Source organism: Dermochelys coriacea, chromosome 2 (assembly GCF_009764565.3).
Source record: "Dermochelys coriacea isolate rDerCor1 chromosome 2, rDerCor1.pri.v4, whole genome shotgun sequence".
Lineage (NCBI taxonomy): Eukaryota > Metazoa > Chordata > Testudines > Dermochelyidae > Dermochelys > Dermochelys coriacea.
In genome coordinates this window covers 173326600-173344526 of record NC_050069.1, presented here as the reverse complement: position 1 = coordinate 173344526, position 17927 = coordinate 173326600, and the positions used below count along the sequence as shown (strand labels likewise).

The following is a 17927-nucleotide window of genomic DNA, read 5'->3' as shown; positions in this document are numbered from 1 at the left end:
CATAAATTCTGAGCACTAAACACATTGTTATATGTTCAACACCCATCTTAACACATAGGTGAACCAGACAGATGTTTATCAATGAATTTGTCAGTACTCAGCTTAGGCCTAAAGCCTTGGCAAGAGCTGGCACCTGGTTTGCCAACATCACAGCTAGTTTATTCCAGTTTAAGATATTTTAAAGGTAGGAACATCAGCAGATGTCTGTCCACAAGAATACCATTGTAACTAATTGTAACTGACTAAAAGGTACAGTGACTAGAATGAAATCCCTGCAAGCTGCATGGACACTTTTCAAAGACACCATAATAGAGGCTGAACTTAAATGTATACCCCAAATTAAAAAACACAGTAAAAGAACTAAAAAAGAGCCACCATGGCTTAACAACCATGTAAAAGAAGCAATGAGAGATAAAAAGGCATCTTTTAAAAAGTGGAATTCAAATCCTTGTGAGGTAAATAGAAAGGAGCATAAACACTGCCAAATTAAATGTAAAAATGTAATAAAAAAAGCCAAAAAGGAGTTTGAAGAACAGCTAGCCAAAAACTCAAAAGGTAATAACAAATATTTTTTAAGTACATCAGAAGCAGGAAGCCTGTTAAACAACCACTGGGGCCCCTCGACGATCAAGATACAAAAGGAGCACTTAAAGACAATAAAGTCGTCGTGGAGAAACTAAATGAATTCTTTGCTTCGGTCTTCATGGTTGAGGATGTTAGGGAGATTCCCAAACCTGAGCCTTCTTTTGTAGGTGACAAATTCGAGGAATTGTCACAGATTGAAGTCTCATTAGAGGAGGTTTTGGAATTAATCGAGAAACTTAATAGTAACATGTCACAGGGACCAGATGGCATTCATCCAAGAGTTCTGAAGGAATTCAGATGTGAAATTGCGGAACTATTAACTATAGTTTGTAACCTGTCCTTTAAATCAGCTACTGAACCCTATGACTGGAAGATAGCTAATGTAACACCAATATTTAAGAAGAGCTTTAGAGGTGATCCTGGCAATTACAGACCGGTAAGTCTAATGTCAGTACTGGTCAAATTAGTTGAAACAATAGTAAAGAATAAAATTGTTAGACACATTGAAGAACATAAATTGTTGTGCAAAAGTCAACATGGTTTCTGTAAAGGGAGATAATGTCTTACTAATCTATTGGAGTTCTTTGAGGGGGTCAACAAACATGTGGACCAGGGGGATCCAGTGGACATAGTGTACTTAGATTTCCAGAAAGTCTTTGACAAGGTCCCTCACCAAAGGATATTATGTAAATAAAGTTGTCATGGGATAAGAGGGAAGATCCTTTCATGGACTGAGAACTGGTTAAAAGACAGGGAACAAAGGGTAGGAATAAATGGTAAATTTTCAGAATGGAGAGGGGCAAATAGTGGTGTTCCCAAGGGTCAGTCCTAGGATCAATCCTATTCAACTTATTCATAAATGATCTGGAGAAAGGGGTAAACAGTGAGGTGGCAAAGTTTGCTTAAGATAGTTAAGACCAAAGAAGACTATGAAGAACTTCAAAAAGATGTCACAAAACTAAGTGATTGGGCAACAAAATGGCAAATGAAATTTAAAATGGATAAATGTAAAGTAATGCATATTGGAAAAAATAACCCCAACTATACATACAATATGATGGGGGCTAATTTAGCTACAACTAATCAGGAGAAAGATCTTGGAGTCATCATGGATAGTTCTCCAAAGACGTCCACGCAGTGTGCAGCGGCAGTCCAAAAAGCAAACGGGATGTTAGGAATCATTAAAAAAGGGATAGAGAATAAGATGGAGAATATCTTATTGCCCTTATATAAATCCATGGTACGCCCACATCTTGAATACTGCGTACAGGTGTGGTCCCCTTATCTCAAAAAAGATATACTGGCATTAGAAAAGGTTCATAAAAGGGCAACTAAAATGATTAGGTGATTGGAATGGGTCCCATAAGAGGAGAGATTAAAGAGGCTAGGACTTTTCAGCTTGGAAAAGAGGAGACTAAGGGGGGCTATGATAGAGGAATATAAAATCATGAGTGGTGTGGAGAAAGTGAATAAGGAAAAGTTATTTACTTGTTCCCATAATATAAAAACTAGGAGCCACCAAATGAAATTAATGGGTAGTAGGTTTAAAACAAATAGAAGGAAGTTCTTCTTCACTCAGCGCATAATCAACCTCTGGGACTCCTTGCCTGAGGAGGTTGTGAAGACTAAGACTATAACAGGGTTTAAAAGAAAACTGGATAAATTCATGGAGGTTAAGTACATTAATGGCTATTATCCAGGATGGGTAAGGAATGGTGTCCCTAGCCTCTGTTTGTCAAAGGGTGAAAATGGATGACAGGAGAGAGATCACTAGATCATTACATGTTAGGTTCACTCCCTCTAGGGCACCTGGCATTGGCCACTGTCAGTAGACGGGATACTGGGCTGGATGGACCTTTGGTCTGACCCAGTATGACCCATTTTTATGTGTTATATATTCTAATAAGCTTGATGCACATGGATGAGTAACCTATGGGAAAAGGGCACCCCAATATGCAGAAATACAAATAAAGAAAAGGGGATGAAATCCCTACTTAATATGCAATAGGCATAATGGTGTCATTATAACACATTATAAAAACTGAATCCCAGGCTGGGTGCCTTGGGAGATGTACCTATTGGGAGACATCCGGATGATGACCACTGGTGATGGTGATGAGGAAGATGATGATGACAAAGAAGATTATGACTAATGCTTCAAGTTGTTGTGCAAGGGATGGTGTGAGTATATGGATGCTCAGATGCACATTCTGTAATATCTCTAACTACCTTGGTGGGTTGCAGTATTTGTAACTGCTCACTGTATTACTGAAACTATTACAAATACCGATTATTTTTCTTAAGTGTGAGTGTTGGCAATCGTGTTCATCAGGGTTTGTAACTGAACAGTAATTTTAGTTTCAGAGTAGCAGCCGTGTTAGTCTGTATTCGCAAAAAGAAAAGGAGTACTTGTGGCACCTTAGAGACTAACAAATTTATTAGAGCATAAGCTTTCGTGAGCTACAGCTCACTTCATCGGATGCAATACTGTGCCTGATCTTGCGACAAGAACCTATCAAACCTCAGAGTGTTAACTGAGAATTCTTAAAAAATCAATATAATTAATACACAACCCATAGATCAACTAGGTGGCGCTATTACCCCAACTTTTATATATATATAATCAAAATATGTATTTACAATCTAAATAATGTTTAATACCTTGTAGTGCCTTGTGCTATTGTGCACTTCAGAAATAATTCATTATAGGGATATTATGGGAAAAATCTAATTGTTGTTCCTCTCTATATTATACTCCTCTATGGATAAAAAGATTGTTTCTCCAGAGAGTTCAATCCGAAACATTAGATATATGCTAAATACAATTTAAAAAATTAAAAAGGAAAAGAAATAATAGAAACCAATCAGATTTCATTTGCTGTGAAACCTCTGTATACTTTTACACTCTGTGATTTAAAGACTGCAACTGGTTTAAAAGGCATCTATTTAGTACTGTTTATGCCCCTCACTCCCTGTCTATGTGGGTCAGGAAGCTAGTAGTCAGAGTACCTTCACATGGACACCTTTTTATCATTGTGTGCCATCAGCTTCAGATGTACCAACCTGGAAAGGGATATTGGCATTGATTGACTGGAGGGGCTAGTCTACTAGATCCACAAATAAATGTACCTAGTCACTCAAAACCATGCAAAGGGGAAATAAAGGGGGTATATTCTGTTTTGTCCTGCTTTATTCATTTTTCTGTGAAAAGTCTAGTAAATCTGATTGTGTGTGTGAGTGTGAATAAATAGTACCATAGATGCTTTTAATAATTACTTTAAATTCCACATTATATTATGCATGAGCACTAAACTAACCCCCTGGTCATGATGGTATTTTCTATAACACCCTTTGAAAATTTCAAAATTTCAAGCCATTGTGATGCTTTTAGGTTCAACCCAGACCTGGAAGGGGTCATGTCAACACCTACCCTTTAACTCTAGGTGCAAGTTCCTTTTTGCAAGGTGACCCCAGCAGTCCCCCGGTCCCGAATTTCCCCCAAACCATTTGTCCTGTAGTGTCCAGCCCTCTCACTGAACACTTACAGAAATTAAGTTCCTTCAAAGAGACAGTACCCAATAGTTTACTACCTTAAGTGGGGTTAACAAACACTATATTTTAAACAAGCACTGAAGTGGTTTATGGTAAAAGTAAAACAAGTTTATTAAACAAAAATGCATAGGATTAAGTGATACCAAGGTTAAGGAATAAAGATAGAAAGGATCACAAGCAAATAAAAGTAAAAAAGTATGCTTCTAAAAAGACAAAAAATCTTTATTTCAGCAAGTTACAGTCTTTTCATAATCAGGTTTTTCACCTATACTCAAAGAACCCCCTTAGTTGAAGGATCCATTTTTCTGTGATTTCATGAGCTCTGGACCCTTTAGTACCTGATAGATGTGATAGAAGCCAAAATTGCTCTTTTGCTTTGCTTATTTCTTCCTGAAGTTCTTTGACCCTGCTTCAAGAAAAAGGAAGGCTTTCTGGGCATGCAATCATCTTTCCCCACTTGCTTTCCTTTGTCTTTGATTACACCTTGCTTAATTTACATCAGACACACACTCAAGCAGGCAGAATCATATTCTTAGTCAGGCATGGCTTAGACACTGCTTGCCAAGTACATTTTAAGAACATATCCCCAGTACATATAAAGTCCTTTATGGGTTTACCATACATATATCAAGCAAGAATATTAATGATCAGTGAAAAAGAAAAGGAGTACTTGTGGCACCTTAGAGACTAACAAATTTATTTGAGCATAAGCTTTCGTGAGCTACAGCTCACTTCATCGGATGCATTCGGTGGAAAATACAGTGGGGAGATTTATATACACACACAGAGAACATGAAACAATGGGTTTTATCATACACACTGTAAGGAGAGTGATCACTTAAGATGAGCTATTACCAGCAGGAAGGAGGAGGGAAAGGAGGAAAACCTTTTGTAGTGATAATCAAGGTGGGCCATTTCCAGCAGTTAACAAGAACGTCTGAGGAACAGTGGGGGGTGGGGTGGGGAGAGAAATAACGTGGGGAAATAGTTTTACTTTATGTAATGACTCATCCACTCCCAGTCTCTATTCAAGCCTAAGTTAATTGTATCCAGTTTGCAAATTAATTCCAATTCAGCAATCTCTCGTTGGAATCTGTTTTTGAAGTTTTTTTGTTGAAGGATAGCCACTCTCAGGTCTGTAATCGTGTGACTGGAGAGATTGAAGTGTTCTCCGACTGGTTTTTGAATGTTACAATTCTTGATGTCTGATTTGTATCCATTTATTCTTTTACGTAGAGACTGTCCAGTTTGACCAATGTACATGGCAGAGGGGCATTGCTGGCACATGATGGCAAATATCACATTGGTAGATGCGCAGGTGAACGAGCCTCTGATAGTGTGGCTGATGTGATTAGGCCCTATGATGGTGTAAGGTTTTCCTCCTTTTCCCCCTCCTTTCTGCTGGTAATAGCTCATCTTAAGTGCTCACTCTCCTTACAGTGTGTATGATAAAACCCATTGTTTCATGTTCTCTGTGTGTGTATATAAATCTCCCCACTGTATTTTCCACCAAATGCATCCGATGAAGTGAGCTGTAGCTTACTAAAGCTTATGCTCAAATAAATTTGTTAGTCTCTAAGGTGCCACAAGCTCTCCTTTTCTTTTTTGCGAATACAGACTAACACAGCTGCTACTCTGAAACAATGATCAGTGAGTTATTAGTTTTCTGATGGTATATCACATGCCACCTTTTCAGTATTATGACAACAGCGTGCCTGCCAATGTTCCCTCTAAGCTGTGTGTGTGTGCACGTGCACGCAGATCCTAAACCCCGTGCACATGGCGAAACACCATGCACACAAACATTTGCACAGAAGCACAACAATTTGCACCAAAGAATTTGTTTGTGCACACAGCCTGTCAAAAATTAGAGGGAACATTGGTGCTGGTGCTGCGGTGCTCTTAGGATCACTGCCATGTACACACAGTTCACTATATCACTCCAATACTAGATAACTACAGTTAATATAGTATCAACAGGCACCCATATCTTGTGTGCAATGATGGAATCATCACCTCAACAATTTAGATACAGAAAGTGAAGCATGTGCTGAAAAAGGCCAAGTCTTTGTGACTTTGACTTCCACCATTGGTTGGTCTCAGTGGCTTTTCAACTGCCTCCTTTCTCCAAACGAAAGGCTTTCTCTGGTAGTTGCCCTGTGGTACTGCTGATGAAAGTTCTGGCTTTGATTCCCATGGAAAATCATCTTGCCTATATGTGTATGTGACCATAGTTCTTTGTGGTTGTGCTGGTGAGGTTTGTTTGCTTTATTTAATAAAGCCAGTGGATTGATCAGAAGGTAACCTAGGGGCTGCCAAGAAGGACTGAGGTGTAAATTTAGTCCTACCAATGTAATAGAAGTTACCACCTGATAAACTAGATGTTTTTGCACTATCACATAGTACTGCCAGATCCTGGCAATGTGTTTGGAACAAATCCTTGGAGTCATTTTAAATCTTTGCAGATTTTTTCTGCATAGTAATCTCACATTTGAGTATAAATATAATTATTCTCTGCTTTTTTCCAATGTAATACTTACAATTATTGATATAATTTTGCAAAAACCCCATCACTTTCTCAGTGTAGCACATTACACCACAATCTCAATGTCTTTTATAACCCTGTATGTAACTAACGGCTATTTTGCCCTCTAATATTTTGTGCTTTAGTAAGAACTTGCCTTAATGCCTTGACACTTGCTTTTATCTATGCACCATTGTCCTTGTTTATTAAGAACAGTTCAACACAGTCTAGTGACTGAAAAGAATATTGCTAATAATATTACTATCAAGTTAATTCATAGCCCCATAAAGAGTGATAATACATTTTTCAAGCATCAGTTAATGTACTCTATGACATCCTGTACACCCAGCAAATCAAAATCAGAGCCATTTTTGCAATACCTTTCCTTTTTAACTACTGCTGATGGATATTCTTTGAGGTCTGTGCATTTCAGTGAAATGCTGGACTGGCAAGGAAGGAAATTAGAGAGGCATGCTATTATTCCCTCCCAATTAATTTGTACCATCCTTTTTCATTTGAAATAGCATTTAAAGGGTATAAGGAATCAACAGATTGTCATTGATTTGCATCAACTGACTCTGACAAAGGACATCATGGAAAATTGGTCAATCCTAAACAATTAAAGTTTGACACATACTAATAAGTTCTAATTAAGGAATTATAAAGATAGTCTTTGTAGGGTATTTGTAGGGTAGATTTGTAGAATAGATTTGTAGGGTATCTCTTTACATCATATAACTACATCATAAAAAGGTTATAGTATCAATCTGAAACAGCTTGAAAGAAATTGAGTTTCCCTGTGACATATATAAAAGAGGTGACAAGCTTTTTTTTAGGTCTCATAATATTTCTTTTGTATATGTTTTAATTGTGTTAGTGTTATGTTGTTCTCTGCTTATACCCAGAAACTAGCATCTTTTCAATGTCTTCACTTCAAAAGCAGGCTGTATTAAGATGTCTGATTGTCTCTCTTGTTTCAACTCAACAGGGGCTGGAGGCTGGTCTCCATCAGATAGTGACCATTATCAGTGGCTGCAGGTGGATTTTGGGAGCAGGAAACAAATCAGCGCTATTGCAACGCAAGGCAGATACAGCAGCTCCGATTGGGTGACTCAATACCGAATGCTCTATAGTGATACAGGGAGAAACTGGAAGCCATATCACCAGGATGGAAACATTTGGGTAAGTCACTGGCCTAAAACTCAAGCTATATGTCATGCACTGCACTACTTTGAATAGGCTGACTCGTCCTTGGAAAATATATATTCTCTATTGTGTATATATGAAAAGAGCATACAATTTTATCCAAAATATAATAGTCTAGCATTAGGATTAAGAAAAGGAATACTTGTGGCACCTTAGAGACTAACAAATATATTAGAGCATAAGCTTTCGTGAGCTACAGCTCACTTCATCGGATGCATTTGGTGGAAAATGGTTTTTTTTCCACCAAATGCATCCGATGAAGTGAGCTGTAGCTCACGAAAGCTTATGCTCTAATAAATTTGTTAGTCTCTAAGGTGCCACAAGTACTCCTTTTCTTTTTGCGAATACAGACTAACACGGCTGCTACTCTGAAACCTAGCATTAGGATTGTTGACTGTTAGGAATTCCATTCCTAGATCAAGAAAATCAGTATAGACTTATAGCAACTCTCAGAAGCCGATGAGCAATAATGTACAACTAGTGTTCAATATTGCTAATTTCTTCCCTGCTTTTTCCATTCTCTCCATTTTTCTCTACTTTATTCCTTGTATGTGGGACTCACAAATGGACACACTAAGAATCTCTTCTCCCACTGCACTGATTTTCATTAAAATTGTCAAGAGGTTTTTTGGGCATGGGATCTCAACCTGGGGGGTCATGATCTCTAAAACCAGGGCTCAGAGAGATCACAACAATGCTCTATTTTTTGTGGCAAGATGGAAGGGGGAATAAGGATAGGTGGGGGATGATTCCCAAATCTGTGTGTGTTGCATCATGAATTCACAGTATGGAAAAGGTTGAGAACTATTGTTCTAGAAGAAGTACAATGTTTGCCCTCCTGAAAAACATAAAATAAAAATCTTTCCCAGACATTTTACACACTTAGATAACATTTTTATAGTTACTTTGTATTTGTATTTCTCATCCTTCAGTATATTTACTGTATTAAATACCTGGGGAAATATTGGCTATATATTTGGTTATATAATATAAAAATAAAGATAATATAAAAATCACTAACAAATTTATTTGAGCATAAGCTATAGTGAATTACAGCTCACTTCATCCGATGAAGTGAGCTATAGCTCACGAAAGCTTATTCTCAAATAAATTTGTTAGTCTCTAAGGTGCCACAAGTACTCCTTTTCTTTTTGCGAATACAGACTAACACGGCTACTACTCTGAAACCTGGAAAATCACTGAAGATGACTATAGCAATTCAGGTTTTGTACCTCTGCATTAAATGGATCCTATTCATATCTTCACCCAACACATGAATTTTGGAGAATAAGTCAGATTTTTTTTATTAAGCCATTGGACAGACACATGTGGCCAGATCCCCAGCTGATGTAAATTAGTAAACCTGCATTGAAGACAACGGAGCTATGCTGATTCATGCCAGCTATGGACATGTCCTACTGTGAGTGGAAGGTCAGGAGTAGTACAGGTTTCAATTGTTGAGGTAGCAACAGGGTCCACAAAATTGAGTGTTGCCATATTCCTAGATTTTGGAATAGTCGATTAATTTTCTCCTGGAACTGGAAGCTGATTCCTATACATTCTAGGGAAATCCTGGATCAGTTTCAGCCTTAGGTGAGAACAGAGTCTATTGTATTGAATGTAAAGGGTTAGAAATTAGGATGTGAAAAATAGTGGCATTCACAGTTTCTCTGCGGGAGAACACAAAATCTTATAGTTACGAACTGACTACTGTATGAATAGAAAAAGAATGTATTGCATTAGACTGTTTGTATTCCATGTTAGTACAGCAGGGTTTGTTACTGCAGGTGGTAATGTAACTTTTGTTTTGGCCTTTCACCTGTGTGACAGAGCAGCAATTAATTTACTCCTTTTTCTGAAAAGTTTAACCCAGTGTTTTACCTGCAAAAAAACCAAAGCTATTGCTTATCCTTCTCTTCCTAAAGGTAGCCATAGGAGAGGCTTCTTCCTTTTAAAATATATATGTGGAAGGCACAATGAAGAATTGGGAATCCAAATTAATTAATAGGTATTGTGTCTAGCAAAAGAGGTACTGGCCCTGGTTATAGACAAGAAGATTTAATATTGTGCTATTTTATGATAAAGCTCAGAATAAAAGAGTTCTTTTACTGAAGTCATTTTAAATTTTTTATTAAAAATGAACTTCACCAAATATACAGAGTCAGAGGAAGGATTTAAAAGGAATTCATTTCTCATGTATGTTACATAAAGGTTGTCATATTTGTACCATATTGATGTATTGAAAAACCTAAGATATAATATGAAGTGGAAAAAAATTAAAAAGGAAGGGGAAAAAAGTTAGGAAAGAAGAGAAAGTGCCATGTGTGAATTCTAAACTTTGCCATGTGCTCTTTAAGGAATAAGGTGCTTCTTGCAAACACTTACGAATGTAACTTGCCATGTGGGAGTAGTCTCACTGAACTCAACAGGATTGTTCATATATGGAAAGGCACTTAAAAGTAGCAGTGTTTGCAGGATTGAGACCTAAGAGAGTATTTCAAAGACGGAATTTGAACCCCAAGAAATTCCCCTCAGGAGCACAAGGAAAGGGGGCAAAGCAGTTGCAGCTATTTGACTGAAGAGTATATAAAACAGAACAGTTTCAATGATGGCTGACATGCTGCTTGAAGAAGGAAAAACTGCTCTCCATACCTTGAAGGGGAAAGCTTCAAACCTTTAGCTGGTTAATTTTAAGCTTTGAATGTTTGTTTGCCCAAGTTGCTGAGGGTTTTGGGGAAGGTCCTTTACTTGCATTAAATACCGACTCTCTGCCTGAAAGATTCCCCCTCCCCTTCCTTTGTTACAAACAAGACTGCTCTGTGATTTTGTGGGGAGGATTGTGGATCTCTTAACTTCCGTGTTCACCTTGGCTATCACCTGCAAAATCATAGAATCATAGATGTGGCTTATTCACCACACAATGCCTAATTAACAAAAATGGATTCCTACCTTCTCAAGGTGGAAACCACAAGAGCAGTTCAACAACTCAACCTTCTAGACAGAACATTTTACTCCATATCCATTTATCTAGTTGGTTTCCCCAATATATAGTATAACCAATCCCTTGGGAATACTGATGGCCTGTATTTTCTTTCTTTTCCCTGGAAGAACACATCAGAACAACTAGCATTGAGGCTTAGAAACCAATCTGGGATTTTGGCTATTATAATCGCTTTCATGTAATAGAAGTTTCCAAAGGACGACCCTTTCTTTTATCCATTCTTGAGGACACTGTCCCTGCCCTATCTCTGATTCAAAAAACAAAAACAGATATAAACAGAAACCACTGTAAGTCCCAACATGTGAGCCCTGTTTGAATAGTTTAAATGGCTAATTTTGAGTTCTCTCTGCCACACAACATGCTGACTTTATTTTTAATTGGAAATTCACTCAGTATTTACTGCTGCAGTATCTCCCCTCTTCACTCTGTAGACTATTAGAAGGAGTAGAGGACAGGTGCAAGGGGTCAGACAGTGGAAGTGGATTCTTAGGGAACCATGCTGCCAGGAAGGAGTGGGAGTCAGTATAGGGAGCACCATGAAGAGAGGGACTCTGTACGGTGGCGGACCAGATTCTTATTCATGTAAATTGATTTTTACCAGCTGAGGATCTGGCTTTGAAAGTTTAAACTCAAAGGGTCAAATTCTAGTCAATTACATGCTTGCAGCTCCATTTGAAATCCCTTTAAGAATAATTAAGCCCAGAGAGCTTTCCACTGGGTTTTCACTGTCCAATGTTTTTACTCACCCGAGAGTGGCAGCATATGACCTTTAGTTAAGATCCCAACTTCCTTTCATGTACACCTAAATGATGATGTTCTTTGACAACAGTAAATCTGAAAATAAAGAAAAAAACAGAGGTTTTTGGGGTTCTATTCAGACCAGCCAGAGGTCATGCCACCACTTGTATTATAACCCTGAATGCCCTCAAAATGCTTCTGCTACTTGTAGCTTCCTGCCTCGGGGCAGCGGGGGGAGGTGGGGACACAGCCAGCAGCCAGCATGCACTTCATGTTCTGTATAAGGTACAGTTCTGATTCAATCACGTTGTATCCAACAGCCTGCCAGCAATGATCACAGACACACTCTTCTCTTTACCAGACTTGGTGAATGTTAGTAGATGATCTCAATGCATCCACAGTCCCAAACCCTGTGCTCTGCAACATCCAGCTCTCTCCTGCAATATTTAGAGGAATAATAAGGTGTGTTTTCTCCTTTAAAGAGACAAAACTCAGCAGCTGGAGTTAACATTCACTTTAAATTAAACTCAGTGTTCGGTTACATTAAAAAAGTTAAATAAATTTATTAAGAAAGGAAGATAAAATTTAAGTATATGAGATAAAGTTAGAAATAGTTACAAGCAAATAGAGTGAAAACATTGCATCCAAAAGCCTAAAACTTAATCTAGCAAGATACATGCTTTGTTCAAGATTTTGTTTCTCACCAGTCTTCCTTCTTTCCAGCCATGGCTCACTTTCTCTCTGTCTAGACCTTCCAAAGAAGTACAAGGTGCTGGCTTCCCTTGTCTTTGCCGAAGTAGGTTTCTTACCTGTGTTCAGTTCCCAGAGACTTCAACCCCATTGGTTGAAGGACCCACCTTTCTCAGCTTGCAAGAGCTCTGACCCCTTGTGTCTGTCTAGTGATTGATGCCAAAGATGGCTTATATTTTCCAACGTCCAATTACCTTGTTTCAAGAAGCAGGATGACTTTATCTATTCTTCCCTTCCTATGGACTACCAAACCCTCTGATGATTTCTATGTAAGTGGGGCTTCCATTGGTTTTAGTCACACTTTGCCTAATTTCTTTGGAGACAAGTAGATCGCTGTCTTCCTTCCTACCTAGATAAAACCTGTTTCTCCCTTTGCTTGGTCACAGACTATAAATTATAATATCAATGAGTATCCTTAATTCCTTATATAGTTTAATACATACAGTTCACAATGATATTAGTCACCAGTGTCTTATAGGCTTTCACAAAACACTTAACTTGTACTTTTATAAAACAGTAATATTGTTACAATCAGTTGATTCAATTGCTTATCATTTGAGGTTCAGACCCCCTGTCTTTATAGTCCTGATAAAGTTTCTCCTCATTCCCTGCTTGATAGCTTTGTTTACCTAATATGTACATTGACCTTCATTGTTTTTGCCTGTCAACCAGGCTGGTCAAAGAAGCAAACACATTCCTTTGTCTAGGGCAGACTTTTTTACCAATTCCCCCATACATGCCTACTTTAAACACACCTTAGCCATGATTCCAGCATATGTCCATAACTCTTAATATAAACCACGTATACACATCATGAAAGAATGTTAATGGTTAGTGAGTTATTAATTGTCCAATTATATATTACAAAATGTCTTTTAGTTAGATACAGATTATAGCAATGGTGTGTTAGGTGTAGTGAGTATGTCAGGTCTGACAAAATTTGCTGACACAGAGGAGTGAACCACAAATGGGCCTCTATGTCATTGGGACAAAGGAAAATTGAAATGTAAAATTCAGCAATATTCAACAATATAAAGCAATTATAATATCAAATGATACAGCCAGGGGACAAAATATGGGGGATAAAAGGAAATAAAAAAGAAAAGCTGGTTAGGGGAGATAGAGTAAAAAGGAAATAATTCCAACAAAGACCTCGGTAAGAACAAACCACAATCTACATAAAATGTTGAAATGATCCCCTTTTGTATGCATTATTCAGGGGAAAAAGAAGTTCTATAATTACCTGCTAGGTAAGAGACAAATCAAAAGTCTCTCACTAAGACTGTGATGAGGAAAGTGCTTTCAAGGTGAATTTGGAGTAAGTTTCCTATTTCTGTTAAATAGATTTTCTGACCCAACCCTCTCAGGCTTTGGGATATTTTCAATTCCCATGAATTTTAATCAGATGAGTGAATGTGCCTTTTTTCCATAAAAATACCTAGCAACGAGTGAATTCTGATCACCTTTCCTAACTACAATCTTGTATTTTGAGTTTCTAATTTTAAGAGGTCATGAGGTTTCCCCACATACGTCAATCTGTTGGGACGTTTCATATTAGTATAATGTATAGGTATCAATATAGATGTATATCTATATAAACTATATCCAGCTATCGGTCTGCAAAATACGTATCAGATGTGTTTCTGTGTTTGATATTGTTCCTCTCCCCTAACCCCAATATAGATGCTATAAGTGGCTCATATTCATCTTGCTGAATATAATGCAAACATGTCCTACACTGTATAGTGCTGGGGTAAAAGAGAATGCTCAGAACTTGTGACTATACTCCAGTGTAGAACTTATAAATATACTGCAGTGCAGTGGAGCGGGAATAGAAGATGTTTAGATTCAGGCCCATCCTAGAGAAAATTGGAACAATCTAGCTATTTTTATTCCATGCATTTGGAGGATGCTTATATTTAATTAGTCATTATGATTGTTGTTGTTTTTAATTTGACTATGCTAGCATAAGTCCTGATCAGCTGTCTTCTACTATCTCGTTTTCTTATTCTTGAGGATCATGAGTACAAGGAAGTAGCTTCTGAAATAAGTTTGAGTTACATGTTGTTAGGAAAGTTAGAGTCAAGACATCTGATACACAAGCTGAGAGTCATATCCTGTTCAATCCTGACATCTGTATGACTCCATTGTTATTCAGAGAAAGCAGATTTTGGTCCCTTAGAGTGAATAAAGCCCTGGACTAAGTGATTGTTACATCCTAAAATGGATGTTGATTCTGTTTATGCCAGAACTAAATCTGACACATTATGTCTAAAGATTTTTACCAGTGTTTACTCCCTGCTAATGATATAGCATAGGACTTGGGAATCTCACCCACTGATGGAAAGAAAAGGGATGTTTTCATTCAAGATATAATATGTTTTAATTGAGCACAAAAGTTATACACAACATTTCTATTTTGGTCTTTCTAATTCACTCTTTATTCCCTTTCCAAAACCATTCATCTCAGTGAAGACTCTAGTTTCTCCAATTTCTTCCTGATTTAAAAAAAATACATTTCTCCTTTGCTGCTTGTTATATCAAAATTACTACTTAAAAATGCAACCAAACCTCTGAGAAGATATGGGCAACAGGTTGATCTGCACTTGTGCGCTGCAGGAGAGTCTGATCCTGCTTAGTATTGGAATAGTATAATCTCTATATTGAGCAGCTCTATGACAGAATGCTCCTGTAGAGACAAAGCAGCCATACTGACACCCAGCCATAGTCAATGCTGAGCTGAAACAGTGAAGGTAGCTTTGGTAGAAAAAGAGCTTCTTGTACTGTATCCTCTTGAAGTATTTGCTATGTCTGAGATGGTCAAGTTAAGCACTCATTTCCTATTGAAAGTTCATGGGATTTGGGTGTGTCACTCCCATGGGCTCCTTTGAAAATCCCAGCCTATGTAAATGTCCTTATGGGTTTTATAAAACTTACGGTAAATGATAAAGGAGAGCAAAATGCTCATTCTTCAACTATTGAGTAATACATTTAAAAGGTCCTATATGTCTCAGCAGTCAGACTACCCTAGTTTGCATATTTATTAACAAGTATATTCAGGCCCCCAACTCAGCTTTTCAGGGGTACATGTGTTGTTGGCTTCACAGTGAAGCTTTGCTCCTCTTTCATTTGACATTTGATGTCAGTTGGTGTGGGAGAAGTAGAAGCACCTGTGATTTGGGTCCTTTGAGCCCTGGATAACAGCTGTCTGAACACAGGTGACCTTATCTCTAATGGGAACAAGGTAGAAATCAGCTTGGAGTTCTACCCCATCCTGGTGAAAATTGATGGGTGTCACCTGTCTTATTGACATCATCCCACCATTCCTGGGTCTGAGTTCAGCTCCCGCTCAGCACTTTTTTTGCCCCACATCACAAGGGCTACTCTAGACCTTGCTCCCTTCTTTTCTTTGGGTCCCTATTGCCCCAATCTCCCTTTCCCATTATGACCTTTTACTTTTGATAGGATGTTCTCTATTCAGCTCCCATAGCGAACTACCCCTTTGGGTCTAAATCTTGAAAAGGGCTGAGCACCTATAACTTCCACTGAAGTCACTGTGACTCAGCATCTTCTGCATGTTGCCAACCTACAGGTTGAGACCCCATGACAAGAAGAATATGGACACAGGAAAGGAATATTGCTTTTGCTCTAGTGAAACCAAACAATAATGTGGATATGTCACTACCATTATGTCTTTACAAAATAGATAGTGTATTGACAGGACACTTTTATACTTCAAGCACTTGCTGCCTGTGCATCTTTAAAACCCCCAAGAAGATGAGCTGTGCTGAGAAACAACAGTTTTGTGTTGTAAAGAAGAGAGATAGCATGCTCATTTTTGTGCAAGGGGGAAAAAAGGTTTTATGTAAATGAATTGGGTGAATATTTAAAAGATGTCCAGAAAAATAACAGCCAGGGGACATCTTAAATTAAATGGCAAAATGTATTTAAGCCAAATGCTTCTCGAGTGTTTCCTGTTCATCACAGCAATATTTTGTTTTGGAGCAAAATAACAAAAGTTGCAATGGGTGCTTAAGAAGATTAAAAGGAAGACTCAAACTGTTAGATCAGATCAGAAAAATGGTCCTGTTGTTCAGTAACCCTAGCTAATAATGCAATGCATAGGTGTAAGATTCATCATCTCATGCAAGCAACTACTGAGTGTGCTGATGCAGGGTATTGTAATTAGTCGTTCAGTCTAGAAACCATAAAATTCCACTTTTTTCCTCCCCAAAGGGGGGAATCTTTAGAGTCCCTGTTTAAAATAAATATAAGACTATTCAATGGTACTCGCCTCTATAGAACAAGTGGAATTTTAAGGGCCTAGTAATATATATCATTGTGTTAAGTTGCATAAGAGATATACATTTACATTCTGGGAATGGGGCTGGTCTTTGTATGGGATGCTGATTATGGGACATTATGTTTCTGCTGCATAGTCTTCCTCTGTCTAACTACGAGAGCCAGGTAAATAACACTAGTGTGATGTCCTAGAGCAAATGATAAAGGATATTAATCCAGCACACACTTTATATAATAAAGGATGAGAAACACCTCTATGCAGAGGGCCAATGCCAAGCCTATGCATCACTTATTCAAATCTTCAAAATCCAAATCTTCAAAATAGGATTAAGTGTAAGTGAAGTGGTATATAGGCTTTGTGCATAGGGGCTAAGTGTGCATAGCCCTCTGCAAAGGGGCTAATTAGCCCATTGTGGCAGCAGAGGGAGATTTCAGTCAGAGCACATAACAATGCATTGTTGTTCAGGCATTCCTTTCTTGGGAGTTCCTTTCAGATACTTGGTTCTTATCCTGAGGAATATGTGTATAAAATTGCCAAAATTTTAAACGTAGGTACCTAAAGTTAGGCTCTTAAATCCATATTTAGGCATTCTATATATATATATATATATATATATATATATATATATATGTTGCCCAATATATATATGCAGACTCAGAACTGACACATTGTATCTCTCTCCATATATCCACTTTGGCACTGGCTAATATTTAACAAAATAGCCTCTGGCAGTTGTACATGGGAAAAGCACCTTTCCCTCCTCCTTTATACCCTGTCATAACTATAAAGGGAACGGTTGCCACCTTTCTGTATACAGTGCTATAAAATCCCTCCTGGCCAGAGGCAAAACCCTTTCACCTGTAAAAGGTTAAGAAGCTAAGATAACCTCGCTGGCACCTGACCATAAAGACCAATGAGGAGACAAGATACTTTCAAAGCTGGCGGGTGGGACAACGACGGGACAAAGAGTCTGTCTGTCTGCGTGATGCTTTTGCCGGGAACAGATCAGGAATGCAGCTCAGAACTCCTGTAAAAAGTTAGTAAGTAATCTCACTGGAAATGCATTAGATTTCCTTTTGTTTAATGGCTGGTAAAATAGGCTGTGCTGAATGGAATGTATATTCCTGTTTTTGTGTCTTTTTGTAAGTTAAGGTTTTGCCTAGAGGGATTCTCTGTGTTTTGAATCTGATTACCCTGTAAGGTATTTACCATCCTGATTTTACAGAGGTGATTCTTTTATCTTTTCTTTAATTAAAATTCTTCTTTTA

General features: G+C 38.0%; 1 protein-coding gene across 1 annotated transcript in view; it reads left to right on the top strand.

Annotated features, from left to right (window-relative positions):
• Positions 1–17927, top strand: part of CNTNAP2 (contactin associated protein 2) — a 1664903-nt gene that overhangs the window by 554350 nt on the left and 1092626 nt on the right. Inside the window, exon 3 of the mRNA XM_038391157.1 lies at positions 7650–7843. Within this exon, the coding sequence (XP_038247085.1) occupies positions 7650–7843 (194 nt within the window). The remainder of the gene's footprint in view (positions 1–7649; positions 7844–17927) is intronic.